General features: G+C 40.4%; 2 protein-coding genes and 1 long non-coding RNA gene across 3 annotated transcripts in view; 2 read left to right on the top strand and 1 right to left on the bottom strand.

The window, feature by feature from the left end:
• Window positions 1-18218, top strand: part of TNIP1 (TNFAIP3 interacting protein 1) — a 32081-nt gene extending 13863 nt beyond the window's left edge. Inside the window, exons 6-18 of the mRNA XM_053463477.1 lie at window positions 4137-4328; window positions 5065-5159; window positions 7325-7448; window positions 9642-9731; window positions 11567-11632; window positions 12061-12192; window positions 13464-13592; window positions 14037-14162; window positions 15335-15460; window positions 15687-15740; window positions 16617-16787; window positions 16870-16945; window positions 17367-18218. Coding sequence (XP_053319452.1) covers window positions 4137-4328; window positions 5065-5159; window positions 7325-7448; window positions 9642-9731; window positions 11567-11632; window positions 12061-12192; window positions 13464-13592; window positions 14037-14162; window positions 15335-15460; window positions 15687-15740; window positions 16617-16787; window positions 16870-16945; window positions 17367-17410 — 1425 coding nt within the window. The 3' untranslated portion in view covers window positions 17411-18218. The remainder of the gene's footprint in view (window positions 1-4136; window positions 4329-5064; window positions 5160-7324; window positions 7449-9641; window positions 9732-11566; window positions 11633-12060; window positions 12193-13463; window positions 13593-14036; window positions 14163-15334; window positions 15461-15686; window positions 15741-16616; window positions 16788-16869; window positions 16946-17366) is intronic.
• A 48-nt stretch (window positions 18219-18266) lies between these two features.
• LOC128491214 (uncharacterized) lies at window positions 18267-19524 on the top strand. Its single transcript, XR_008354020.1, has 2 exons — window positions 18267-19034; window positions 19097-19524. It is a non-coding gene; the product is annotated as an uncharacterized LOC128491214 (long non-coding RNA).
• A 1784-nt stretch (window positions 19525-21308) lies between these two features.
• Window positions 21309-27094, bottom strand: GPX3 (glutathione peroxidase 3). Its single transcript, XM_053463485.1, has 5 exons — window positions 26918-27094; window positions 23835-23988; window positions 22411-22528; window positions 22099-22198; window positions 21309-21865 (listed from the first exon to the last, which is right to left on the bottom strand). Exons 1-5 carry the CDS (start codon window positions 27011-27013, stop codon window positions 21623-21625), a joined length of 711 nt encoding a protein of 236 aa, XP_053319460.1. The 5' UTR covers window positions 27014-27094; the 3' UTR covers window positions 21309-21622.
• Between the last annotated feature and the right edge of the window lie 785 nt (window positions 27095-27879).

Genomic DNA, 27879 nt, shown 5'->3' on the forward strand with positions numbered 1-27879 from the left:
CTCCATCACAAGGATTCCTCGCTGACATCACTGGAAGAAATGCCCGAGCTTCCGCCCCAGCATTTAAATCCCTGCTGACTGTAAGGGTGCTCAAATTTTGGCCCCAGCTGTCAGAGTGGAGACCAGATGTTTGTCATTTGACAGCCTGATCTCTCATTCACCGGCTGGAGCAAAAAGTCCATGACGCAGGAGGATGCACCCTTGGTCCTACTGGACTGTTTTGTGACGTTTTTGACCTCTGGTAACATTGGTCAAGTGGTAGGTGTCCACTTCAGATTAACTATGAGAAATGGATCTCGCTTCAAATAGAGAGCTTTACAAAATTTCCTTCATATTTTACCTGTCCGACTTGTCCATATTTTAGCTTTAATAAAATATATATATAATAATTGTTGGTGAGTTTATTCTGAGGTAGAACATGTATATCTTCTACAAGACATTGGGCCCCGGACCAGCCATCTGGCACACTGGGGAAATGTCCAGTTGGCCCCTGGCTGACCATGTCCTGTACTCACCCGAGGTACTGCGGTGTGTGGCCGCCGGCTGGATATGTCCAGCCGCATATGAAAAGCCCTCGGATGCACTTGCATCATTAGGTAGCTTTGGCCTTAAAGTCCCAGGGCCACCTCATGCCCAATCCAGCCCCTCAAGGCATATTGCAATACAGCGCAGAACACAGCGATCAATGGCATAACCGGTTGCCAGTTTTCACTTTCACTTTTATAGTGATAAGAAAATATCCCTTTTGCTTTCTGTTATGCTGTCGGTGGGAGCTGTGATCTTTGCTGCGGCATCACATGTTACATTACCATCTCTGCGATGTTTGTGATATTATCAGAAATTGCAAGGTTTTAAATTATTTCCAGCGCTAGCAAATACAGGAAGGTGTGTTAGAACGTCCTGCTAGGCCTGGCAGCCTCCAAGTCGGAAAAGGGCTCGTCGGGGACATCCGGGATCTCTGAGTGGCCTGATCGCCCAGAGTTTTGAAGGAGACACTAGTGACCTATAAACTTTTTAGTAAATGTATCAATACCCATACCCGGGTGTTATTTATAGAGTTTTACCCATCTATCTTCCTATCCAAATCACTGCCCACTGCTAAAACTTTGCAGTTGCCTCTTACTACACACACAACTCATTTGAATTGCCAGGAGAATGCACACTCATTCTTGTAAAGCTTGCATCATTGTTTTATATCCAGTAATTAGGGTTGTGTCCTAATCCCCATATCCTTTCGCAATTCTGTACTTTCTGATTCTAGTTAACTGCCACTGACTCATCAATTATACAATAGACATCATTGGACATAGAAACATAGAACATGACCGCAGATGAGAACCATTTGGCCCATCTAGTCTTCCCACTTTTCCCGATGTAAGGGGTTCGCACCCCTATCGGTCTCAGGTGTATCCCATCAGGTCCCATTGATTTGTCTGTTTTTACTTTGGGGAGTTCCAGTAGAACTCCTGCTTCTTTCGTAAGAACATGCATTCAACCCGATTTCTCTTGGCTAACTGGGGTCCTTCTTCTGTAAAGACAGAACAGAGGTATACATTTAAGCAGTTGGCTAGATCTTTATCCTCATTTAAATCATCCCCTCTGTCTTTAATTATTCCTGGTTTGTTTTCTTCTCTAACTTAAATAGCCAAAAAAGGTTTTATCGCCCTTTTTCGCTAACCTGGCAATTTTCTCCTCCTTGTTTGTTTTGGTGTATTGAATAATGCACTTTATCCTATCTTCCTCATTTTAAGTCTGTTTATAGTTCTCAAAAGCGCATCTCTGTAGACCACGGTGGTTTCCTTTTTCTTTCAGTCTTACAACCAAGTTTCATGCAATGTTCTGCAGCCTTTAGCAGATCATCTCTTAAATATCTCCATCTCTTATGGACGCCACCTGAAGATTTTCAGACCATCAAAGAATGACCTACCAGTCTCTGCGTTTTAGAAAAATTCACATAAGATTGTAAACCTTTTAGCGTGCTTCAATGTAACCTCTCTCTCACTGATTGATGATCCCTGGAGCCCAGGTCTCGGTAACCACCACTAAATCCACGTTATCACCTGTTACCAATGCAGTAAGCGCAGGGATCTTATTCACTAAACTACAGGCATCTGTACACCACTACCAAACTACTATTTTTTTTCAACCTATGTGTCAGGTGTTGTGGTTTAGCTTTTTCTGTATCAATGCATCCCTAATGCAAAAATCAATCAAAAATGATTATTTGAAACTTTTTTTTTTAAATGTTATTGTTTGCTAGGATGCTGCAAATTTGAAATGAGATTGGCAAAATATATCATGATCCTTATTACATTTTATTTCTAGAGCCCCAGCAGTTTTTATGAAGTGCTGTTACAGTGAGGAGAGAATACAAAATTAATAATAAAATTAACAGTAACATAAGACAAAAGCTCCAGCAAGCTTACACCAAAAAAGTATATGGCAGTTTTAATACTAAATAAATAAATAAAAAGTCAGAATGCTGGATTTTTACCCCAGGCAACATCCCTACATATGGAAACTATGGGAAACCATCCAATAAATAGAAGAAATAAAAAATTATTTTAAAAAAAGGAAAAAAATATATTTGTAAATGGTGTAAGAAACCTGTAATTAGGCCTTGCGACTCACTTAACTTTAATAATGCCTTATTTTATTTTCAAATAAACCTTCCTGAAATCAAAGCGATAATAAACATTTTAATTATAATTTTATTTGTTTTACAAGAGTTAAAAAATAAATAATAATCGATGTTATTCCTTCAACTACCACAAGAGAGCGCTACACTATCTTTAAAAATAAGCATTTTTACGTATTCCCTTCTGTTCCACATTTTGTTAATGATTCGGTTTTCCATGAACTTTTGCATACTTGGAAAAATACATTAGTAGATCAGTACATTAAATCTGTTTACATTTTTGAATATCTGCCTTGTATTTTTTTTTGTTTTTCCATGTAACCCGACCTTTGAGATCATTGTAGAAATGGAGCTACCTTTGTACCTCCCGGAGCGATTAGTTTCCCGTAAAACCTGCCTTTTTTCCCCCCAAACCTTAGCTATGTAAAATAAATATATTTATGCAAATTGTGTTTACAGATTAAACAGCAGTATACGCATTGGAAAACCCCCTTATTTGTGTATCATGGGAGCAGCCATATTAACTTCTTCTAAGAATCTGTATGATTGTAGGATCAGTATTTTGCACGTTATAGCTGATGTTACAGTATAGCGGTACAGTAAATGGAGTTGGTATATAGATATTGGAGTGCGTCTGCTACACTAATACACATGCTTACCATCCCACATAGTTTACAGTCTATTGGTGGAGCCTTCTACATTGTCTATTATGGATAATTTGTACATTTATAGATATTTGCCAGTTTCTAACATATTTTTATAATCCCGTCTAATTGAGTTATTAGAATACTTTATTACAAAGCATTCTTTTCTCATACTAACATCCTCATTTATTCTATATCGTCCTTTTATGCAACTGTTCTTGGCACCCATAATGGTCATCAACATAATTGCGGTACCTCCTGGACTTGTATACATCTTGTGTATTTTTATCTTTTAACATCAAATAACTATTTAACTATTTAATCATGTTTGGGACCGAATACTGTATTGGCATAACTGGTTGCTCACCCTGTTAATGTTATATGGTCTTACCTGGTAAGTCTTGCCGAAAAAACAACCCATCGGTTATTAGACAGCCTTTGCTTTCAGCATTGTCTGAGATGTTCTTCCAGAACTATATTTTGGTCCATGTGGAATGGAAACCGTACTTGCAAGTAGTCTCATTTGGTAGGGAAGTCATGACAATGGGACTTTGCGGGCAAAGCTTGAGGCCGATTGGAACCAGAGAGCTCCGGCTCAGCTGGCCTTGAGCTGAGGAAGCCCAAGTGTCCTTCAAGATGCTCTCTGATTACCAAACCTGGGATGCGACCTGGAGCTCTCCCTGTTTTGGCTATTTTTCCTGGCCACAAATGTACCATTACGCAATACGATTTGTTTATTATAGTTTAACAAAGTATTTGCCAGCGGTGCTTGCAATGTTTCCTTGAAAATAAGAATGTTAGTACGGGCTGTGAGTGTTTGCTTTCTTCATAACTGTAATGTGTCTTCATGGCAGGACCTGGAACCCGCTGCACAACATGAGGATAACTTACGGCTGCACCTGCAGCGTCTGGAAAGCTCTCTCAGTACGTTCGCAGAGGAGCCCGATCGGGGCCGTCTTGTTAGCCACATGAGTCGAATGGCACTGGATTTTAACCGGCTGGCAAACAAAGTGCACAAGAATGAGCAGCGCACAACGGTTCTACAGGTATCCGAGCGTGTGATTAAGGGGAAAGGGGGATTTTAAAGTAAAGTGATGCTCCTGCTGTCATATTCACTTTAATGCATATGATGTCTGTGTGATCCCTTTAAATGTGTGTGTGCATTTTGCAGAATTAAGCCCCCCCATGCTTTTGCTCCTTTCCCACCCCCAGCTAAGTGGCTTGCAGGAGTTGTGTTTTGGTGGAACACATCTCCATGGATGTGATATACTCTCCTCCGGTCAACTCCAGCACTTCCCAAAGTTCCTTATCCATGTAAGATTTTGCCTCTTTCCAAATTTACGCTGGGAATGCTTAATAACACAAGCACAGGGACTGATGCGCTGCAGCAGCCCTTCTTAAAGGACTTTCCTGCTTTTATGTGATTAAGAAGAAATAAAATGACAGATCTGCTAAGGTTTATTTGATTAACCTACTAGAGAGTACAATTAATGTGTTGTCTAGGTGGAACAGCACCTTTAATCATTCCAACGATAACACATTTGTGACTAAATCTTGTAATGCAGAAGACGCATTATTCGAGGCATACCCTGTAGATGCAAATTCATACCAGATTCAGATGAGCCCCGCAAGGATTTAACTCTGAACTCTACCGGGTCTGAGCTCCGTTGCTGTGGTTCCTAACTGGGATTTAATAAAGTCAACTCTGACTATACTGTGTTTCGGGTATAAAGGTCCACTTTATATTATCACCTTTTGATCATGCTTTGTATTTTCTTTCAGACCCTCTGTGAACAGCTGAGAAAGGAAAATGAGGACTTGCGGGCAAAGCTTGAGGCCGATTGGAACCAGAGAGCTCAGACTGAACAGGCCTTGAGGTGAGGAAGCCCAAAGTGTCCTTCAAGATAAGACCTGGGAGCTTCTAGGGCAGGGGCCAAATGCGGCCCGCGAGACCTCGAGGTGCGGCCCGCGTAAGATCGGCAGCCAGGGCAACCGATCTCACGCGAGCCGCACCTCAAGCCCTGCTACTTACTTGTGGGAGGGACTTCTGGACTGCACACAGAGGAAGCGGAGTTCACGTGACATCCTACTTCCTCTGTGCTTTAGCAGAGAAGGCAGAGGGAGGCCGCGCCCCCTGCTGAAGTCTGTAAGCGGCATCGAGGAGCTGCCTTGCAGGTAAGGAGGTGGGGAGGGTGTTTGAATGAGTGTGTGTGATTGAGGGAATGAATCTGTGAATGAATGATTATATGAATAAATGAGTGTGTGTGTGTGTGATATCATGGATGTGTAAGTGCTGGAACCTAGGCATGATGGGACTGTGATTGCTGTTAGCAATCACACTCCTATCATGCCAAGTCAGCCAGTACATGCTGAAACCTGGCCAGCTGCCCCCCTTGTGTATTGATGCTGCCAGCAGTATGGGGTCTGCACTTACAGCCACCCTGTACAGCATGTACTGGCTGACTTGGCATGATAGGAGTGTGATTGCTAACAGCAATCACAGTCCCATAATGCCTAGGTTCCAGTATTTACTGGATGGATGTGTAAGTGCTGGAACCTAGGCATGATGGGACTGTGACTACTGTTAGCAATCACACTCCTATCATGCCAAGTCAGCCAGTACATGCTGAAACCTAGCTAGCTGCCCCCCTTGTGTAGTGATGCTGCCAGCAGTATGGGGTCTGCACATCACAGCCACCCTGTACCAGCATGTATTGGCTGACTTGGCATGATAGGAGTGTGATTGCTAACAGCAATCACAGTCCCATAATGCCTAGGTTCCAGTATTTACTGGATGGATGTGTAAGTGCTGGAACCTAGGCATGATGGGACTGTGACTACTGTTAGCAATCACACTCCTATCATGCCAAGTCAGCCAGTACATGCTGAAACCTAGCTAGCTGCCCCCCTTGTGTAGTGATGCTGCCAGCAGTATGGGGTCTGCACATCACTTACAGCCACCCTGTACCAGCATGTATTGGCTGACTTGGCATGATAGGAGTGTGATTGCCAACAGCAATCACAGCGAGCACAGTCCCATAATGCCTAGGTACCAGCATTTACTGGTTGCCTGGGTTGCCAGCATTTACTGGTTGCCAAGTCATATTGCTAATTTTGTCCAATTGTGTGTTACCTACTTTTATTAAAAATGTGAGTTTTTATTATTATTTTTAAAGGTGGGGGTCATTTTCGGTTTTGGCTAAGTGAACCCTGAATGTTTTGGTCCAGAATTTTCATTTTAGTTCATCCCTAGAATAAATCTAGGGAATCCTGAATTTGTAGTCGCAAAACTTTCTAGGCCCAGAAATCAGTGAGAGGAAAAGTAAAGGTTTTGTGTCATTTTACTTTATTTTAATCTGCATATTTTATTAAAGGCCATATTTTTTGTCACTGTGCAAAATGAGTGCGGCCCGCGCACGTATACAATTCTGATGAAGTGGCCCACTGCAGAAAAAACTTGGACACCCCTGTTCTAGGGCATGCAACCTGGAGCAATCCCTGTTTTGGGGGAGTGGCTTTGTGGGGGGGTGGGGGCTGCCGTCTAGGCAGATATTATTGGGTAAGAGAGAAGGGGGGTGGAGAGTGGGTGTGGCTAAGCACTGCTTCTCCTGCCGGTAGAGAGAATTGGACCAGAGGCCAAGGGAAGCAGTGCTTCACCTGGAGACTCTAGATCAAACCTGGAGAGTTCCCAGGAATGCTAATTACTTGACAAAACTTAATGGCAGAATAAGGGTTAGTCCCAAGTGTGATTGAATGTCACAATTCTGTTGATGTACGTTCTGTCATCTGTAACTGAAACACATGCAATTTTCACTTATTGAAGGTTCAAGGGTGCAATCAGCTGACACATGCCAAAGTTGAACCTGCCACGTACAAATCAATGGAATATCTGTTTCATATTTAGAACTTGCCGCAGAATTTCAACAGTTTTGAATTGGTCAATATGTCCTCAAATTAAACTGTATTCAGCAAAGAAGGGGCCTACGGTGTCTTTCATCAGGTATTCCTTCTTATTGTGACTTTTTTTTTTTTTTTTTTGCAGGTATGAAAACCTAGATCTGAAGAAGTTAATCCTAGATCAAGGATCTAGAAAGGGTAATCAGGGTTCAGGTGCAACAGAATCCACAGATGTCACTTCCAAGGTAGAAAACGCAGACTTCCAGCAGGTAAATTATAGCAATAGCCTACATCGGCCACAAGGGGGCGACTTGGGTCTCAGGAGTACAATTAACATATCGGTTGCAGCCGCTTTAATTCACAGCTTAAGAATGTTACAAAAAATCTCAAAACATTTACCAACACAGCTTAAAAACTACCTATATGTTGTTTTTAAGTTATTTTAGTAGCCATTTCCACTTGTTTCTCATATTAAAAAAAAAAAAAATCCCATCCCGGGAGCAGGGCTAGAGTACACTAGATGTGTGGCTTATATATGTGCTGGTTAAATGATGTCTTAAATCAGTGATCAATCTTTTTTTTTTTTTTAATGTACCTTCACGTTTTTACATCCAAATTATAGAGCAGCAACAAATTGTGTATTACATTAACGCAGAGTGAAAATGTATCATTGAAATTGGTTACAAACCAACGATAAAATTAACACTGATTTGAGGACCTTGTAAGCGTACATTTCAGTATAGACATTATTTTTCATGTTTTGATTAATACTAAAGTTTTTGTCATTTTAAATGTTCTTGTCTCCTAAAGAGCAAGTAATATAATAATAAGAATAATAATTTTATTAGAATGCCAGCAGAAGTTACCAAATAAGTCTGCTCGTGCACTATATTTTATTATTTTGTTTAATGGCAGTTTTTAGTTTGTTGATCTGTATAAACCTGCACTCTTCAAACTAAAAACTCCTTTATCTGACCACAAAACGGGCAGGAGCTAGATAACCTCATCTTAAATGTCACCATAGTTTTGGGTTAAGCTTGATGCCATTTATTGCATTGTGGCAGGAGTCTAATAAAAACAGACCCACAATCACTAAATATACGATTACATTATTATATTCCAATTATATTATTATATTACACTGAAGAGCTTTAAGTACATAATCTCCTTTTGGAGATAGACCTGGCCATTTATAGTCTGTGCTTTTTTTGTATTATTATTATTTATTTTTTGGATCTGGAAAGATTGAATACACGTCTGTTTGATTGAGATCATCGTTTGTACTCTAATTTATCACCATTTCTAAGTTTTTGTTTTTTTATTTAAGTAGAAAGTGCTTTAAGACTAAGTTTGCCTAGCAGAATGTTTTCATTTAGGTTTTATTCTGAGTTTAGTATACAAGCCATGACCTCCAGGGTCTTAGTTCCAATTTTCCAAAGCTGCCGTTTGAAATGATGTTGCTGTCGATTCAATGTTCAAGCACACAGAGGGTTAACCTAACACCGCATAGCTGTCCATGACCTTAAAATAAAAATACAAAGACCAAAGGTAGAGTCAACAGATGGGGTCAGGAATGTTGGTTCAACATCATCTCATGCCATGTATGTTGAAAGCAGCCCATCATCTTGTTCTGTAGATCACGTGGTTGGAAGCATGCCTGCAATGCTGAGAGCAGGGATCCGGCGTGAGATTATTGTATAAATACACTTCCAGTAGTAATGGGCTCTTTAAGCGAGGTTACTCGAGAAACTAAAAGGTCAAGTTTCTAGCGTACGATCTTGTTGTGTAACTAGCGTGTCTGCCCCTGAGTCACAGGGGTTTTACCCCAATCTCGGGGTGCATAAGCACATTCTCAGGGGCTCTCGTTCTACAGCTCATTTCTTAAATGTAATATCTGGGAGCTCTATGGGTAGACCTGGAGGCTCCAGAGACCTGAGATGATTATTGGGCCGCTGGGGCAGCGTTTGATCTCCAGGTGGAGATGAGTATTGTCTGGCTTTCAGGTCATGAGTGGCAACGCCTTGCCAAGTCAGCCCCTCCACGCCTTCCTCCTAGGTTGTGGGAGACCTCTGGGGGACCAGCCCTGTAGCGTTCCCAGGTATGTTCTCCTCTGACTTGATCTATGCATCCTATTTGTGCTTTATTCACTTGTATTCCGCCCCTGCTTGAATACAAATGCCTCAAAGTAATGGTTTTCGTAAGGGCCGTTATCAGAACCATTTGGTTGCCGCTATCAGCTATTACTACAAGGAAGTCTTTATGGACTGCTTAAGTATTCAAAGAGACTTGGAGAGGGGGGTGCATATATAACCTTCCCATGTATAGTTAGTTCTAACTGCTGTGTTCCAGGTGCTTCACAAATACCCAGTTGTGTAACAGAACACCAAAACATGTTTTAAATCCCCCCCATGCTCATAATCTAAAACCATTAATCATCTGTTTTCCATTCCTGCTTTTTGTAGGTTGCAAAAATTTTGGAAAAGCCTGCAAATAAAGACCCAAATGGGGCACTTTTGAAAAAGGTTAAGGTGTTGGAACATCAGAGGACAGAGGTAATTTCCATAGTATTTTTTGTTATTTCTGTAACATCCAACACTTATTTGAGTCTGTTTATGATTGTATGCTTCCTGTTAAAACACTTAACCCCTTCAATCCCAGGGGTTTTTGGTACCTCAAAGCCCAGAGCAATTTTGCCATTTTTGGGGTATGTCGGTTTAGCGATGATTCTCTTTTCCTGTGAATAGTGTACCCATGTAAACTATATATTGTTTTTTCAAGGAGAGATAGAGCTTTCGTTTGATACCATAGTTGGATGATTAGCTGAAAATTTAGAATGAGAAATGTAGTAAAAACTAGCGAAGATTAGAAAAATAAACTCATTTTTTTTTACATTTTCCCTCTGAATCCTCACAAAATTAGGTAAAGTGATGGAAAATCCCCTCCAAGTTTATCAGTTCAGGTGTCCTGATTTCAGAAATACCTAATTTATATAGATTTTCTAGACTTTCCCAGCACCAGGGAGCATACTATAAGGTGTACAATTTTGTATAATTTTTATGCCTATGGCTTAACGGGTTTGGGGGTTGTGAACGGGGGCAGGAGGGTTATACTGGCTAGATGTTATGCTAGGGCAATGGGATGTAAGGTTTTTTTAAGAATTTTTTTTATTATCTTTTTTTATATATTTTTTTAAAATATTTTTTATTTTAATTTTTTTTACATTTTTTGTATTTCTTATATTTTTTTTTTTACACATTAATGGTTAGAGGTCCTCCTAGGGACCTCCTGAACATACCAGTGATGTCACGGTGACATCACAGCTCACATTATAATTTTTTTTAGTATTATTTATATTATTATTTTAATGATTTATTTAATATTATTTTTTAAATGCCTAACGTTTTTTTTTTTTTCTGCTTTTCTCTTACAGGACGGGAGGGGGAGTGAGAGAGATGGTCTCTCACTCCCCTCCCCGCGATCCCCCTGCACCGATCACACTGTGATCTCTATGCAGGTCCTCACAGACCTGCATAGAGATCGTAGCGTCTCTGTGCCTCATCGGAGGGCAGGATATCCCCGCAGCAGTGACGTAACCCGGAAGGGAATGCCCGATCGTGCGTTTGCAACTGCGCGATCGCGCGATCGAGCAGTTTACCGGTAACAGCTTACCGGCTTTCATGCCGGAAGCTGTTACGGGCGATCGGACAGCAGAAAGCCGGCAAAGCCGGCTTCTGCCGTCAGTGGGGAGTCCAGGCTGTCAAACGACAGCCTGGTCTCCCGTGCAGCGGCAGGGATGTGTCCCTGACGCTGCACGAAGGGCTGGACGTACCGGGACGTCCATAGGGGTTTCTTTGTGGGCGTTTTTTGGACGTCCCGGTACGTTTATAGGGGATTGAAGGGGTTAATAAGCGTAATGTGTTTACACATCAAAGCCTTCCCATTCTGTATGATTATTCCTCCCCATTAAGTTATCCCTAACTTTGTTCAGTTGTTCATTGGTTCAGGCAGCCTTTTGTAAGTTCGGGATGAGGCGAATGGAGAAAACTTGAACACGGAAAGTTGATCAGATACTAATGGTTCTAACATGCAGTCACTGGCAAAATATTTCCTAAACGTGTAAGCACAAGCTATACAAAAGGATCTACGTAAAAAACTACGTGAAGGCCATAGTGCCTTCAGAAAGAGAATGTGTTCTAATCACTGATATGATTATACTTCGAATCAGCAAAGTAATAGGGAGATTAAGGAGATAACAGAGGATCCCCTTAAAAAAACAAAACTTTAGTTCCCTACCATGATCTCCTATTACTAAGAGCAGAATAATCTGTGGATTACCGTGTAGTACGATGACTGTGTGTCCTGATGCTTTCATTCATGTCTCTTTCAGCTTCTGGAAGTAAATAAACAGTGGGACCACCAGTTTCGCTCCATGAAGCTTCAGTACGAAGAGAAGGTATCTATGTAACTCCGCATGGATATTTTATATCATAAAAAACAGGTCTGAAATTATAATTTAAAAAAAAAAACAAAAAAAAAAACAGTGATATACCAAGAACCCTATTGCATATTTTATTCCACTTTATATTATGATATATATATATATATATATATATACTTAAGCTCTTAAATCTAGACTTTTCTAAATAGCATGTAAAAGCACATCTCTGTTGAACCCCCATGTGATCAATTTACAAACAAAATATATGCTATTCTAAGAAGTGGTTGTGTATAAAGCACTACAGTATTAGTGAAACTTATTAAATGTTCCTTCTGATTTCACCACCTTTTCGGTACTTTTGCCGCACTTGCATCGTATGCATAATCCCCGGTGTCTGTTTCCCCCCCGACTCCTGACAATGTCTTCTTGTTTCTTCCGTGCAGATCACGTCCCTCCGGCAGAAGCTCTCGCAGGCGCTCAAGGCTGAGCGTGAGCAAGAGGAAGAGAGAGACCGAAAGCAGCGAGATTTTGACCGTAAGCTACTTCTAGCCAGAGACAAGATCGAAGAGAAGGAGGTAAGACTTCTGCCCCAAACAGCCTCGTCAACAATCCGTGCTTCCCATTAATGTGCAGCTGATTAATTGTTATATTTTGTTTTAGAATAAAATGTCATAATCGTGTTAACATAAATGCAAGAGACCCATGCAACGTGTTCATGAAGGGGCAGGCAGTGCAGTTAATTTTGTGTTTGGGTGTTTGCCCAGAAATGCACAAAGTTTATAAAGAAGCTTCTGAGCCTTGAGAGTTGCCCCCCTAGTGCCCCCTGAATTTAAGAATGATGTTACCCCTTGATCTCTGTTGGCGGTACCCATCCGCTTCTATTACCATCCTACTACAATATAAAGACCAGTTAGCGGTGCTGCCTAGCATCCTTTAATGTTGGCATTAAGTAATCCTTGGTCCACGTGATATAAAAGTGATTTGTGTGGAAGGTGTTCTGTATATGAAATAGTTCCAGGGAGGATAATGTGGCTTATAGATCATAATACATTTCGACAGGCAAAGTATTGTTTCCCGTAGATGTCTAAGTATAGATTTGGATTAGCTCTTATCTTCAGTCTAGGAGATGATCGGGAAGAATGGTTCACTTATTGGTACGCTAATACCCAATGAGCTTTGTGGCACCTTTTCATGAAATCTGATCTTTACCTATTAGGACATATTTTATTATTTCAGCTGAAATGATTGTAAGGAATGACTGTGTTTGGTAGAGATGTTCCTCAAGTTTACCCCCCTCTATTCCTGATTGTTTCAGGCTTGGGGGGGTGAGGATTCGGGGTTTGAAACTGATTCGCTGATACTGGCTGTGCCTTGGTGAGACTCGGCTTCTATGAGGGTTAAAGGAGCGTTCCAGCCATCATATTGATTTCAATACATATGGCAGCTAAGAGGTCCATTTTAAATGTTGGTGCCCCTAGCAGATACATGGGGGGGGGTCTGCAGGATCCCTCCATCCCCCTCTACCTGCTGTACAGGAGATGTGTACGGCTGGCTCACCCATCCCTACTTTTCAACGGCTCAGACTTATTTGTTCAGAGTTCCTTTGATTAGTTTGTTAATGCGTTCGTTTTGTGGTTACACAGTAACGATATAATCCGGTAGAAAAATGTCGTTCAGACATTGGTCAAATAATGAGATTACGGTCATGCCTGGGAACTGGGATGTGACCCAGAGCCTGCGAGTGAAGCACTGTATATGTAGTAATGCCTCTTCCACTGTCATGGTACAGAAAACGCATTTTCCCGTGTGAAGTTAAGAGCATTTTCTCCTTCTTTCTTCTACGCAGGCAGAGATCCAGAGGCTAGAGTCGGAAATAAATGACCTGAAGCAGAAGAATACGTTTCTTCGTGACCATCTAAACTCTGCCAGCAAACAAAGGGAATATCAGGAGCGAGAGATCAGCAGACTGAACAAAGTAATTTATCCTCCAAACAATCTCTATAGGTTGGAGTTCAGAAACCACTAAAGAGCATTAAGAAACTCTGGGGCTCAAGCGTTTTAATAATCACCCAACAGTGTCTAAGCAGGTGGATACATCATCTGTCTAAAAGTCTACCTGATGCCCCAGTGGTCATCCAACTCTGTAAATCTACTTTGGATGGGTTTTAAAGACTGACAGAATTCTCCCTTGTTTGAAGTCTACCAGACTTAACGCTAAAGACACATACTGTGATCGCTGCAGAATAAACTATGACATAATCATCCGACTAGTCCTCTTTAGGGTGTCAGAGGTCGGCTTGTATGAAAGACAAATACGTAGAGCTTTGAATGAAAGTTTTTTCATATTAGCAAATTGTTTTTTGGTTTTTTTTTTTTTAACTATACGTCTATAACAAAGTACACGTGTTCCGTTTTGCAGGCCCTTGAAGATGCTCTCAATTTGCAAGGATCTGCTAAACCCCTTTCGTTTACTGGATCTACGGACGATACGGCGATCCTCCAGCGCCAGGAACTCGTAATTCAGAACGATATCCTAAAACAGCAGGTATTTTCTTAGTCAAAATTTCACTGAATGGACCTCCTTTGACCTTTTGATAGTGTTTTTTTTTTATTTTTTTTTTATTACTTTGTGTTTTGGTGTAGGATGTGTTTTTTCTTGATTAGTTTCTTTAGCTACTGTTTAACCCATGCTTATCTGCCTTAACCTTTCTAAGAAATGTTGACATAGTTGTATTTGAACCTTTTATCTACCTGTAGAGTCCTTTCAGTGTTCCAGCTGTCGTTTCTCCAATACAGATCATACATCAAGTTTATGTACTTGGATCATAGTGACTAAAACCTTGGCACAGCAACAACGCATCTATTCATCTCTCTAAATTGAGTTTAAAAGCCCCTGAGTTTCTATGGCAGTCATGTTTTATGATTGATTTGTTTATCTTTCTGAGGAGTCCGGTTCTCTAGATTTCTATCAGGCACACTTAGCCTTTGTGTTTCCAAATGCCATCATGCAGTGAATTACCCTCGAGAAGCATTAAAGAACAATTATTACCCTATTAGAGATTGTATTGATGAAGTTGGACATAAACGGGACATAATCCATAAAGCGTCCTTGGAAAAGAAGTGAAGGCCAATTTACATTAAACTGTGATGGCCAACACAGGCCGTTTAAGAGCCTTTATTACCGAAGCCCGATGCCAAAATGTGAAAGTATCCAAAAGGGGAGTAGAACAAGTTACGTTCCTTGATGTTATACCATTTCCTTGATCCCTTTATTTCCCTTCATGAAATCCTCTGGTTAAAGGGTGACTGGGATAAGTTGACTAATATAGGTAGGACCCCAGGACTACATCTGTCCCATCCAGCACAGAAGAAGTAGGAGAATAAAGTATCTGGTTATAACCACCTGGGGTGTCTAATATTCATAATATGTTGCTCGTTGATGTTTTCTTCATAGCAAGCATCTTTTAGTATAAGTAAACGACCTCTTCGTTCACCTAGGCTGAAGTCTACTAGCCCATCACTGCCATGGGATTGGGCAAAATATGTTCCTCCATCTTTTGCTAAGGTGAAGAACTAACAAAATCCCAAGGTCATAAGATTGAGCTGTGAAACATTGAACCCCCAAAAACCTTATGGGCTGCTCGGTAGTTCATGCCATCATTTATACATGTTGGCAATCATGTAACTTGCTTCATTTTCCACCTCGTGTGTTTGAAGGTTGAAATATTTGAAGAAGACTTCCAGAAGGAACGGAGAGACAGGGAGAGAATGAATGAAGAAAAAGAGGAGCTGAAGAAGCAATTAGTGGAACTGAAAAGCCAGCTGGATGAAGTTAACAGTGAGGTATAAAATGTTACTCGAAGGTCTAAGCTAACTTCTGTCTTAAATTTGAACGTGGCAGCTAGGATCTTTGTCATTAGTTGAAAACGAATGAAAGTGAAACTTTACAAGGTGGCAAAATATGTCACACATGGCCCTTAGTCTAGGATGGCTTCTGGATTAAAAGTTGCCAGCCCTCACGTGTAACTGGCTGGAAAAGGATAATATTTTAATATTTTCTCTTTTTCAGTTGCGAGCATGCCAGGATGACTTACAAAAAGCAAAGGAAAATTCAAGGCAGCAGGTACTTCTGTTGTGACTATTTATCTGTAGGAAGATTTTGTTTAATCAGGAGGCTTTTTAAAGCACAATCATTCTTAAACTCCCAGATCATTTCATGCCGTGGCGATAAAATCCTTTCTCTAGGAGTTTAATACAGTACAAAAGGAGCAGAGAGCAAATTAACAAGCAATGTTTTTGCACGTGATTGTTTTACATACTCTAATCCCTCCTCGGCGGAGGGTTTTATTTTATGAGACACAAGTGTATCCAGCTTTGGGGCAAATTCCTTGATTTAAGCTACAAAGGACTTTTTCTTGGAAATGCACCAAAATCTGAGCTTTTGCAGAATTTCAGCAGGTTTTTGTCGATCAATGACTTAACAAGACGTGATGCCTTCTTCAAGGATAAACACATATGTGCGTGGTCATGCACTCCAAACATAAACAAATGTGTAAAGGCAGCGTATGATGTGTCTTGGATTTTTTTTATTTCATAGTACCCTTTCTAAAATAATGCTGCTTACATGTCTGAGTTTGATTTGCAAGAAAGCTTGGGCATGTCCTGTGTACTGTGGTCTGATACATGCTGAAAAGCACGTGTGAACCTCTACCTGGGCAGCAAGGAAAGACAAGAAGGTCACTCAACTGCAGGCTTAACCAGTTTGTTCCTTAAAGGAACCAGGTTGTCCCCTGGAGTGACTGCTGAAAATCAACAATTTGTAATAGTATTGAAGCACCAGGACAACATTGTCTCAAGGCTGCCTCAACTATAGGGACATGTTGGGCCGGAGTAAGCTGCAGGGGACCCTGGCCAAAGCAAATATTGTAGACTTTCATGAGATGGGCCAAAAATTATGCTATCCCTGCTTACGTTTTGTTTCCATTTTGCTGTCTTCCAGACCACAGGAGAGAGATACATTGCCGACCCACTCATTGCGCAGATGTGTCCTCCTTACCATTATCCGTACAGTCCTGGCATAATGTATCCAAGATTTGAGGATTGGCAGATCCGCTACCCGCCCCCCATTATTCCTTCAGAGAACAGCCAGGATCTACCAAATGTTCCTCCAGTAAGTTCTTGTTTTCTCCCTTATCTCGGTTTGTCATTCTTTATGAGCGGATCCAGCTGATTTCACATTTCTTTCTTTACAGCCAGCGTATCAGTGGAGAGTATCGAACACGGCTCCCAGAAGCCCCCACCGCAAGGGGTCTAAGAAGAAGGAAACTGGTGAGTGATACCCATGTATATTCACATTAGTCTGCTAATTAGCGACACTGTTAATTTGCATTACTCTACGTTGGGATTGATACTAATCAATTAATCTACCCCATAAGCAAGTGTGAGTATTTTAGGTGGGCTCAGTGCAGGCTATGGGGCTTTGCAGAGAACATTTCAACTCCTTCGCTGGTGAACTTCTTCTGTGGGATTGCCGAGTTGATCCTGCATAATGCATTGTTAATGGGGAGATCTCTTTAGTTTTAGGGATTTAAATGTTCGCTTGTGACACCTATAAAAATATTAAATTAAAAACTAGGGTAAGTAATGCCTGGCCTCATACTTTTGTGCTGGACTAATATTTATTTATTTATATGCATATTAATGTATTTTGGCCAAAGCACAAATTCTCACTCGCCTTTCTATATTTTAGATGTTCCTGCTGGTGCCGCTCAGAACCCTCAAAGACCAACTTGAACCAGTATAACAAAGACCAGGGCTTTCTCTGCAATTAAACAAATGCCAGCAGGTCTGGTATCTCGCCTTGTACCTTGCTTTTGAACCCGAGGTGCTGAATTACCTCCGAAATGACTCCCCACTCCGAGTGAGCTGAAATAAAGGATGTCAGATCGAGACCTGAAAACGGTGGCTTTTGTTCCTGAACAAGACAATCCCTGGATAAATACCGACAGTACAAATTAATCTATGTCTGGACTTTTATGTAATTCTAGGACTTTAATATCTGGATAATATACAGACTAGGTATTGAAAAGTCAATCCAGATCCACAGCAACTATCCATGATTTTCTACTAACCCGCAAAGTGGGAGGCTGATTCAGAATCCGCTGAGTAGCGTGTAATCGTGCCCTTGACACGTATGTCCGATTACCTTATGTTATTTGTGCTGGAATATAATACTAACGTTTTGTGCCACTGATGTAGATGCTCTAGCAGCTGTGAACATGTTTACAACACATCCTGAGCTTTTGCAGTGACAAGGCTATAGAGCGGGGACTTGTGATGTTCTAGTGTCCAGGCGAGAAGGGATGGGTGCGCTGTACCGTAGAGATGAAGCTGCCAGGATTAGCAGCTGTTTGGCACAATACTGTGTATAATTTCTTCTCCTATTTCCCATGTATCTGTCATTTTCACATTTTGCCCATATATGCTTTTACCTCCGCTGCCCGCTCATTCAGCTGTTGCTTCAGTAGATCTTAATAGGTTGGAACGATACCTGGGAACTTCCCAAAGTAGGACACCCAAAGCACTTGTTCTTGGAAACTTCTTCATGTGGGAGCATGGCTATCCCTGTATGGATTGCTGGACAAGGGGTGGGGCCAGCTGCATGAGGGGCGGAGCTTGGAAGGCTTGGCCCAGTACCCTTTAAATTAAGTAGAAGTGGCCTTGGCCAAATGTCTCTCCCCTGCCTTGAAAAAAGGTGACCTGGAGACCCGGGGAGGCAACCCAGAGTATGGGTGTAATAACCATCACCTTTCCTGTTATAGCTATGCTATAAATGGACAGACATTCTTCTGGTGCACCTAAGCACATGTTCTGCCTGTAACCCTCACTCTCCAATGGATAAAAAACACAGGGTCGTGTGGATGGAGCATACTAGTGGTTAGAGCAAGTGGTCATGTAGGCAAGTAAGGAGTATTCATTACGGGGAATCCGTCCCCACAGGCTTGAAAAATAGCTTCAATCCTTGTAGGGTACAATCTAATATCTTTCCATTAATGCATGGTTATGCTGTATTGGCCAAGACTCGATGTTTTGGATAGTAACAGTCTTTAGGTGGAACAACTTATGGTTGCATCTACCTTGTGCTGTGCTGGACTGGGTTCCTGTGAAATAAATGTGAAAGGTTTAGGCTTGAGACTGATATGGTGATGGTAAATTGGCACGTAGCAGCTCCAAACTCCTGCCAGGGGAGAAAGAGGCCACAGGCAAAAATTTGGTTCTGTGATCCTGGTGGGAAGTTAGGCTTCATGGACCTTCTGGTGTAGAATGATATCTGCAGGGGGCGTGCTTGGTAGTGGGCAGTGGGTCTAACTGTTGAAGGCAAATATCTATGGATGTCTCTATCTATAGATGGATGGAGGTCTCTATAGATGGATAGAGGTCTCTAAAGATAGAGGTCTCTAGATGGATGGAAGGATGGAGGTCTATAGATGTACTTAAGGGAAAAAAGTGCTGAATGTAACAAAACTGTCCCAACTTCACACACGATACATAGCATATATTTTTACATGTTTTTTTCATTATTAGTAATATTGCATATTAATATGTCGGTGGGGCTGTGCACTTTTATGTTATTAGCCTTATATTGATGATGGTGATCTTTGTGGATATTTTTGTTCTTTGATGTCTTGAAAGTCACAGACATAATTAAATATAACATGTTGTATTTAAGCTTGGTTTAAAATAATGCAGCTGTTTTATAGTGTGCCTGGAAGTAATGGTTACTTGTGTGCTTGCAGAGGATCTATTGCCTTTCCCTTATCCAAATGTTTGACAGTTGAGTGCACTTACCTATGTAATGATGTTTACAGATTAAAATAAACAATATACACATGTATATAAAAAAAAAATCCCTATGTGGACACCATGGGAACATACATCCATTTTTCAGGATCTGCATGATTATTCCTCCCCATGATCTCTCAATTCTTTCGAATTGTGGTTAAAGAGAAGTGATGGGGAAACTCAGGTCAGGAAATTGATAATGCTGATTCTGCCATGTTCTTCCACAGTACACCAGCTTTCTTGAGATAAAATAGTTCCTCATTTTAAAAATACATATCCCCAACACGATATGAAGACAAAAAAAAAAGCAAAGGCTGTTGAGAGTTTTAAAGTACTTTTAGGAAAAGCTTGAAACCAGACCTTTCCTGTAAGGGATATCGTTGGGTGCCATGTTCTGACTGCCTACCAATATAGCCGAGATATGCGCAATAGTAAATCTTAAAACCCGACATGGACAGGAGAAGATAAATCCATATCCCGTCATCACATTGTCTTAGAGCTTTACTCCTCCCTGTGGACCATAAGGTGACAGTCTTCATTTAAGAAGAGAATGAGATCATTGACAGGATGTCACAATCTGCCAATTACTTCATATTTCACTCTTGAATCTGTCTACTATGTGTACCGAGTTAGAACTCGGGGCTTTTTTTACAGAAAAAAAAATAAGCAATACCATCTTTGGGTTAGTTTCCTGTATCCAATCTGTTCTCTTTATTTTCCTTTCTTTTCTGCACCACATCTCTGTATTTTAGGTTCCGCGACCTCACCTCATCGCAGGTACCTCTGTGATAACATCAGCTTAGTCATTTCCTTCTGCAAACTTACTCTAAAGAAGCTCCTTTATCGGCTTTATCTAGCGGGTAAAATCCATAAAATATATAAAATCTGTGATTCGTTTATAATAAGCCAATGCTGATAAGTGTGATTTATTTTAACTTTTCCCCCCGCAATGAGTTACTAAGAAATAATAAAAATTCCCTTTTTAAAAAGAAAAAAAAAAAATTCTGTAAGAGATTGGAAAATAATCAAAGAATAAGAGAAATACATAGTATACACCTGTAGTGACTGGGAAAATGTTAGAAAAAAAAAAAGAATGAGATTATGGTCCTGTAGCTCTGTTCTGTAAGAGGTTAATGAGTGTTAAAGTACTTTATGCACCCTGTGTACGTCATGTTTTAATTATACATTATGTGTAAAAAGACCATGGTTCAGTGTTTGAGATTTTTCACTATAGCAACAAATTAAATTTTCCTCCTGATTGCATCGTTCTAATTGTTTCCATGGCGATAAAGCCACTTTTTAAAAAAAAATGTAAAAAAATCAAATAAAATACGTAACCTCCACTGTATCGTCTGCGTCTCATTTATTTAGTCAATGGCACCAAGTTACATCTCATGGGCTTGCATGGTGTTCGTCGTTTAATCTTTTTTTCCCTTAAAGGTTAATAAAGACATTGAAATGAAGGCAGCCTGACCTGTTCATGTTTTTTGTCTTCACGTTCAAATGCAAACGATAAAGGGAAGAGGTTGTTGGTGGAAGTTTAAAGGTGGACCTGATGTTTTTAACACACCGTGTGGTAGTTTTAATATATAATATATAAAGATTCAATTTGTTTTGTGAAGAAAATGCATCCTATCATGTGGACACCCTGCCTTCCTCTTGGCTGTGAAGAAAAGCCTTTTTAAAAGCTTGTGATACATAAGTGAAATGGGAAATGAGTGCCCTGGGTGTCCAGTATTGGTAAATACAACCCCTTTTTCTAATATGTTAAGGATTTTGGATGTGTAATTTTCATTTCAAGATTCACAGACCCCCTTTCGCCATCAGTCATTGCACAGCCACAGGTATGTTTTCCCAAATCAAGACGTTTTATTGATAATCAGCACAGGTTAAATTTACTTCTACAGATGAAGAAGCAAGCGAGAGACGTGGACAGCTCTATGGATCACATCCCAGATCAGCGCAACAGCTGGAATGCACTAAAACAGCCATTGCACCCATTACTGGTTTCCAGACATATCCCACACTTGCGTGCTTTTAGACTTGTCCTTCATACAAATGGGATCCAAGGCTAACCACAGCCTGGCGCTCGCTACTTGGACACAACACAGGATAGGGCAGAAGCAATCTGCCGTGTGAAATAAATGAAGTGATGGAGATGGTCTACTTGTGGTCTCTTCCTAGCATCAGGAGGCTTTGTTGGGTTTGCTGGGATTTCATTAGGAAAATAATATCTTTCCTCACTTGAGAGACGGGTGTACGGGGATGCCAACGTCTCAACGGCCGGCCATCAGGTCCCACCAGGAACTTTTCGAAGTTCCACTTCACATCAGTTGTCTTGATGTTGTCCCAAAAAAGGCGGTTCAGTGGATTACCCAAAGCATCACCGACTGGTGGGCAGGAATTCTGTGAAAAGGTTAAAACAAGATCGGTTTGGATTAGCGCAGTACGCTTCCCCGGAACACAAAGACACATCCCGTCTATACACTAGCATTAAATTCTACACCTTATGCTAATTACGTTAAGAACTCCATGCAACAAAGGACTGGCAACCATATTCTTAAAGCCATTTTTTTTTCATGAAAGCATTGGAAATTGAAAATGCATATTGGCAAGTTTAGGGTCACATTTTTGTATACCTTGAGAAATGTGTATATCTTTTGTTCTTTCTTCCCGTTCACGTCACCCTTTTCAAACAACTGGAAATTTGGCACAAAGCCTCCCCCGGGACGCACGTGTCTATCGGAGTAATTAAAGAGAAAGATCAGACGACAATATTCAGTTATAAATTAAAAAAAAAATTAAGTAGGCAGTTTGGGTGCATATTTTTCTTCCTCAAATGCATAACTTTACATTTTTTAACACTGAACCATGGCTACCATGTCTCTTCCTGGTCTCACTGCAGGTCGTGTCCTCCTTGAAACAGCAGTTGCTTCTAATCTGTAACTTACTTTAATCCCAGTGGAATTTCTTCATTAGATCCTGGTTCTTGAAGTCCAAATTGGTTGCATGGAAATCCCAAAATGACAAACCCATTTTGCCCTAGTTCTTCTTGTAGTGCATTCAGTTCTGCAAGCAGGGGGAAATTATAAAACGATTCAGTAATACCAATTAATAAATGCATTTAACCAGTCAGTTTCCATTGGGCCATCCATAAAAATTGTTTCTGGACTACAACACCAGAAGATCTGCTTTCAACAACATGCGTCCTAGTAAAAGGCATTACTACGGCTCACCTGCCTTGCATGATCTATATAAAGGTGTGAATTCCATGTCTGCATTTTAGTGTTAAATGTTTATATACCAACTGCCTGTAAAAATACAATTATTAAATGTTACAGATTAAAGTTACATACTGGGTCCCTCCTTCATGAATACATAGGTTTTCCTTCTTATTGACATAAATAAATAGAGGATCTGCTATGTTGCTTTAAGCGCTCTGGACGGAGAGCCCATAAAGTATTGTACATTGCATTCTTTTCTGCTTCCTTGACCTTTAACTAAGTTTATAATAACATCCTCTGTACTAGAGATAAATGAAGGGTGAGGATCGTCAGCTGCAAGGTCGATGTTCTGATGATTTTCACTGTACAAACAGAAAATTGGGTGGCCCAACCCCAAATGTACACAAACTTAAGAAAAACATTGACGTATATTGGTATTTATTTGTACAGTAATTATATCAGAACTGCAGATGAGCCTAGTCTTTTGCTCTGTCCAGTCCTAGCCCACTCCTTTGTCCTGGCCCTTCATACCCAATGTCAACCCAAACCCATTCAGAGATTCCATATGACATTCCCAAGTATGCATGTTCTTTATTAATGACTGAGGTACTTCACCACCCAAGCATTCTATATAATGATGTTTGAAGTTACTGTTAAAGTCTTAAAACATCTACAGTTGAGAATAAAACCATTTGGAAACAACGGTCAAACATACCCAAGCATATATAGGGCCCCAGACTAGAGCCCAAGGTCAAATTAAGATTTATAAGACCTTGTCATCTTTGCCGCTAGTCTTAATTAAGTGGGGATATGCAAGGGCTGCCATCTGGAATCCTAATCTATCCATGGACACAGGATCTATATGCAAGTCTAGTACAGTATAACTTTTTATTCCAGAACAACATATTTGCCCATGAAGAGATGGTACTGACCGCCAAGGCTCTGCATTTGAAATTACATCTCTAGACCTCAACAATAATGGTGAATTTACCATTCCATTAAAATGTCCAGGAGGCAGACGACCCAGAACATTCTTTTTCTAGGGGCATCTAATGAGGATAATGATAACCACTTAGAGAAAATATCTTGGTTTAATATTACGATGTCCATGAAAAGAAACCTTTTTCCAGCTACTCGAGTTAGTCCCTTACCTAAGTACTGCATGGTGAGTCCTCAGTATGTAGCTACATTCACAAAGAGAATCATCTTCCCCTCGTACTGACTGAAGGGGATATAGTGACTCCCATCCAGACTGAGGGCTCCATATTCATAGACGGACCCAGTCTTGGATCTGTCACAGTCAACCTAAAATGAAACAAAAGAAAGGTCTGTACCAGATATTCGTCTAGTCTTCAAAACACCATGTGGACAAATCTAAAGAGAAGAACTTCCTTGTTTGGTTATTTCTATCTACATTTTTAGTGTATATGCAATTATTACTATTGTTAACTAAAATATAAAAAGTTGGAACTGTAAGCGAAGAAAATGACTGAGCTCAAGATGGAAAAAGATAGAAGAAAGTGAGAAAAGGCATTGTTCATAGGTATAGAACATATATGGTGCTTGAGAAAAAAGCCTGAACAAATATCTAGTTCTGAAATGATAGGGTGGGATGACATGAATTATGGGACTGAAGGAAGAGAAGTGGGCATGAAGAAGAAGGAGCCACGTGAAACAGAGCACTTCTTAACCAAGTGTGGCCCAGTCTCAAATCCCCATGAAGTTGTGGGCCAAACTATGTTTTAAGTGAAGTTCAGAATGAGTTGACTGAAGCTCATTGTAAATAGAAAGGCTTTAGTACAGATTCCGGAATGTGTAAGAATGTGAAGTCTACATGAGATGTTTAGATATTGGGGTAAACTCATATACTATTACCCTCCATGTACATGTAATATATAAACAATCAGCAGCTGAACAATCATGGAGTGAGATAACTAAATGAGGAAGGGTAATCGTGCAGATCTTGAGAATAGGGACTTAGTGTTGCCGCTCATTTGGTATAAAGATAAGGTGAAGTTATAATACATTATATATGTTGCTCATTTTAATCTGGAAAAAAAAAACATTCCAGAGCTTTACAGAAATGCAGAACGCATAATTTGAGAAATGTGACAGCTCAGTTTTAACGTAGAAAAATATAGTAAGCTAATTGCTTCTAAGTGAACTGTATCCTTGTTGACCTTCCTTATCTGTCATCATTGTGTACATAGCAATTGAGAAAGACAATATGAACCACAGTCACTCAACATATTTCCTAAATAGGGACATAAAAGGGATTCTATAGAACAATGAAACATTCACAATGCTCTTTCACAATGATAAAACTGGACAACCGCAACAGTGTGACGAAAGCTAAATTCAGCAGAAACATTCTAGAGAAAGCTATATGATTCTCCGGGACAAGCCGGCTGAAATCCACTCATGGTCCTCGCTGATTTTCCTTACTGTGTTAACTCATTCCAGATGGTGTTTGGATCGTTTCATAGACAAGTTCACCAGGAGTCAGAAATCAAAAGAACTCATTATGTCTTGTGACAAGCAGGGTGACAGTTGTAAAGATCAGAATGCAAACAGGATGATACGGTGGATGTTCTGTTCTCCATTAGATACTTAGTAGCTCAATGTAGAAACAAGCAACATTGGTCTGGTGTGATCTAATGTCATCATGTTGCTAAACATCACCTATTGGAGGGATGGCGAACATTTTTGGGCCTCTGTGATGGAAACGTTATAATGCGTCTCTCCTTTCTCCCCATATCTCCTCTTCCTCATTATCTACCCTATCTCTCTATCGCTCCATTTTCTTACTCTCTCTCCATCTCTTACCTTTCACCAGGTCTGTTCCTACAGACTTCTGTTTCCGTGCTCTATCGCGGTGCTGAGCGTCTGGATATGGCATCACATGTTGGCGCTCAGTATAAATAGCCAGCACACTTTTGCAAGGGAACATTAGAACTGACCCCGCACTCCCTTTATGTTGGGCCGATTTAAACAAAATAACCGGTCAGTCGGAAACCGGCCGCATCCTACAACAGAAGCCTTGGCGTGCCCGTTGTGACACGCGCGCCATAGGTTCGTCATCACTGCCTTATATAGCAGTATGTAGAATGTATAAAGACCTAAAAAAATGTATCTTGAAAAATACTGATATGGCATCTTTAAATTCCAGTAAGTCTGTTTAAAAACGTGTTCGCCAGGCTGCCCTTTTAACAGAGTCCATTTGGAGAGCAATATTGGCAAACAGTGTGTCATATTAGGCAGTTTCCCAGTGTGTGGCCATGTCACAGGTTTAAATTAATTTATAACCAGGAGTATTACCTGTTACCAGAAATTAAATTATTATTTAAGCCCTTAAGGACAATGGGCAGTCCCTAAACCCATTAAAAACAATGCATTTTGAGCCCATACATGTACGGGCTTTGTCATTAAGGGGTTAATATCAAGCAAATTAGACTCCTGGCAACATTAGTATTGTTGTTTTTTTTCTAGTATGTTCTTGTACTAAAAGTAATTTATAACAAAAAGATAAATAACAATGTGACAACGGCAGCGGGGATATTTAAATACATCCGCATCTTGTGTTATTGACCTTAATAACGCCCTAAGGCAAAGAAGATTAATTAAAACTCTCAAATATATTCTTTTACACGGGTTAATCAATAATAACGGCCGACGTAACTGTCATCAAGTAAACACACTGGGAACACTGCAACGTTAGAACATCATTAAAGCTAGTATAGAATAACCATCTATGTTGTAGATAGATAGATAGATAGATATGTTACACATCTGTCCATGTTAACTTTCGATTTAGAGGGTTAAAAATCTTACAGTTGTCCCATCCATTATCCTTATATAATATTATTGTTAAATGGCAACATTTTATTTGGATTGCGGACATTCCACAAACATATCATATAATACCTGCCGCTATCTGTTATAAGGCACTAAGAACAGGAAACTAAATGTATAAAGAATCTGTTTAACCCTTTACAGACACTTGTAATGTGTCTCATGCATATTGTTTACGGAGACATATTATATATATATATATATATATATATATATATATATATATATATATGGAACAAAGAAAATGTGGATTTCTTATATAGAGATCTGTACATCCAGTCTATATAAGGGGTTTGTATATTATAATGATGCATTCATAAATATTATTTGTTGCATATCATCATCAAAGCTAATTATTTATTAGAGGCTATTTAGTTCTTACCCACTTCTGCTGGTCATTTTCATTCTGCGCCTGGCTAAAGGCACCCAGAAAGCAGGACAGGGTGACGAGCCGTAGCACCCCACTTTTGACCCCCATCTTGGGGTATGACGATAGCTTCACGGTGCCTGTGACAGTGAGAAGACGTCCGGCTCTGCTCTAACCCGCAGGAATAATGTGACAGATAACAGGATCGCACAGTGAAATGTACAAGGCAGAGCCTGATCCAGCCAATCCAGGAGGGGAGGCAGCCACGCAGCTCATGTTAACCCTCTGGATAACCGGATAGACCTCAGGAATTAAACACTGTGGGTGACGATGACGTATTGTGCATTAACACCTGGCGTAATTTTAGAGCACTTTGTACCGATAGATGTTATTGATGCAAACTAAGGAATGCATTGCATATTTTTCAATGATTTGCTTAAAATGATACATTATATTTTATATTGGTCAATCTGTGTCAAACATTGGGGGTTTCTTTCCTCCATCCTCTGGTGGATGCCACAAAATGAACTAACAGATGGATTATACAGCAATGGCTCCTATGTGGGTAAGATCCGACACGACCCTGGTTAATACATTGGACAAAATGTTTAATAAACACGAGAGATGGAGCGGTAAGGATGGACAAAAGTTCACGTGTTGCTGGGTATTTTACTATACAATAATACGAAAGGAACATTCTATAAATCATGCGCATTAGAAAGGGTAAATGTCGTACCTGTGTAACGTCCCAGATTTCCAGGAAAAAGATCCCTGGTTGTGATTATGCAAACATTAGACATAGCTAACACGGCCGCATGGAGCGTATCTGTGTATTTCACCTGCCACAACTGTATAAGCACAGACCTCCATTGATTTTACAGCTGCATGGTAGGGGCATATCAAAGGATCTCCCCAACCGCACCATGATCTCCAGCTAGACTGTATTGCAAAAACTTGGACACTTGGGAGGTATGTAA

Source organism: Spea bombifrons, chromosome 4 (genome assembly GCF_027358695.1).
Source record: "Spea bombifrons isolate aSpeBom1 chromosome 4, aSpeBom1.2.pri, whole genome shotgun sequence".
Lineage (NCBI taxonomy): Eukaryota > Metazoa > Chordata > Amphibia > Anura > Pelobatidae > Spea > Spea bombifrons.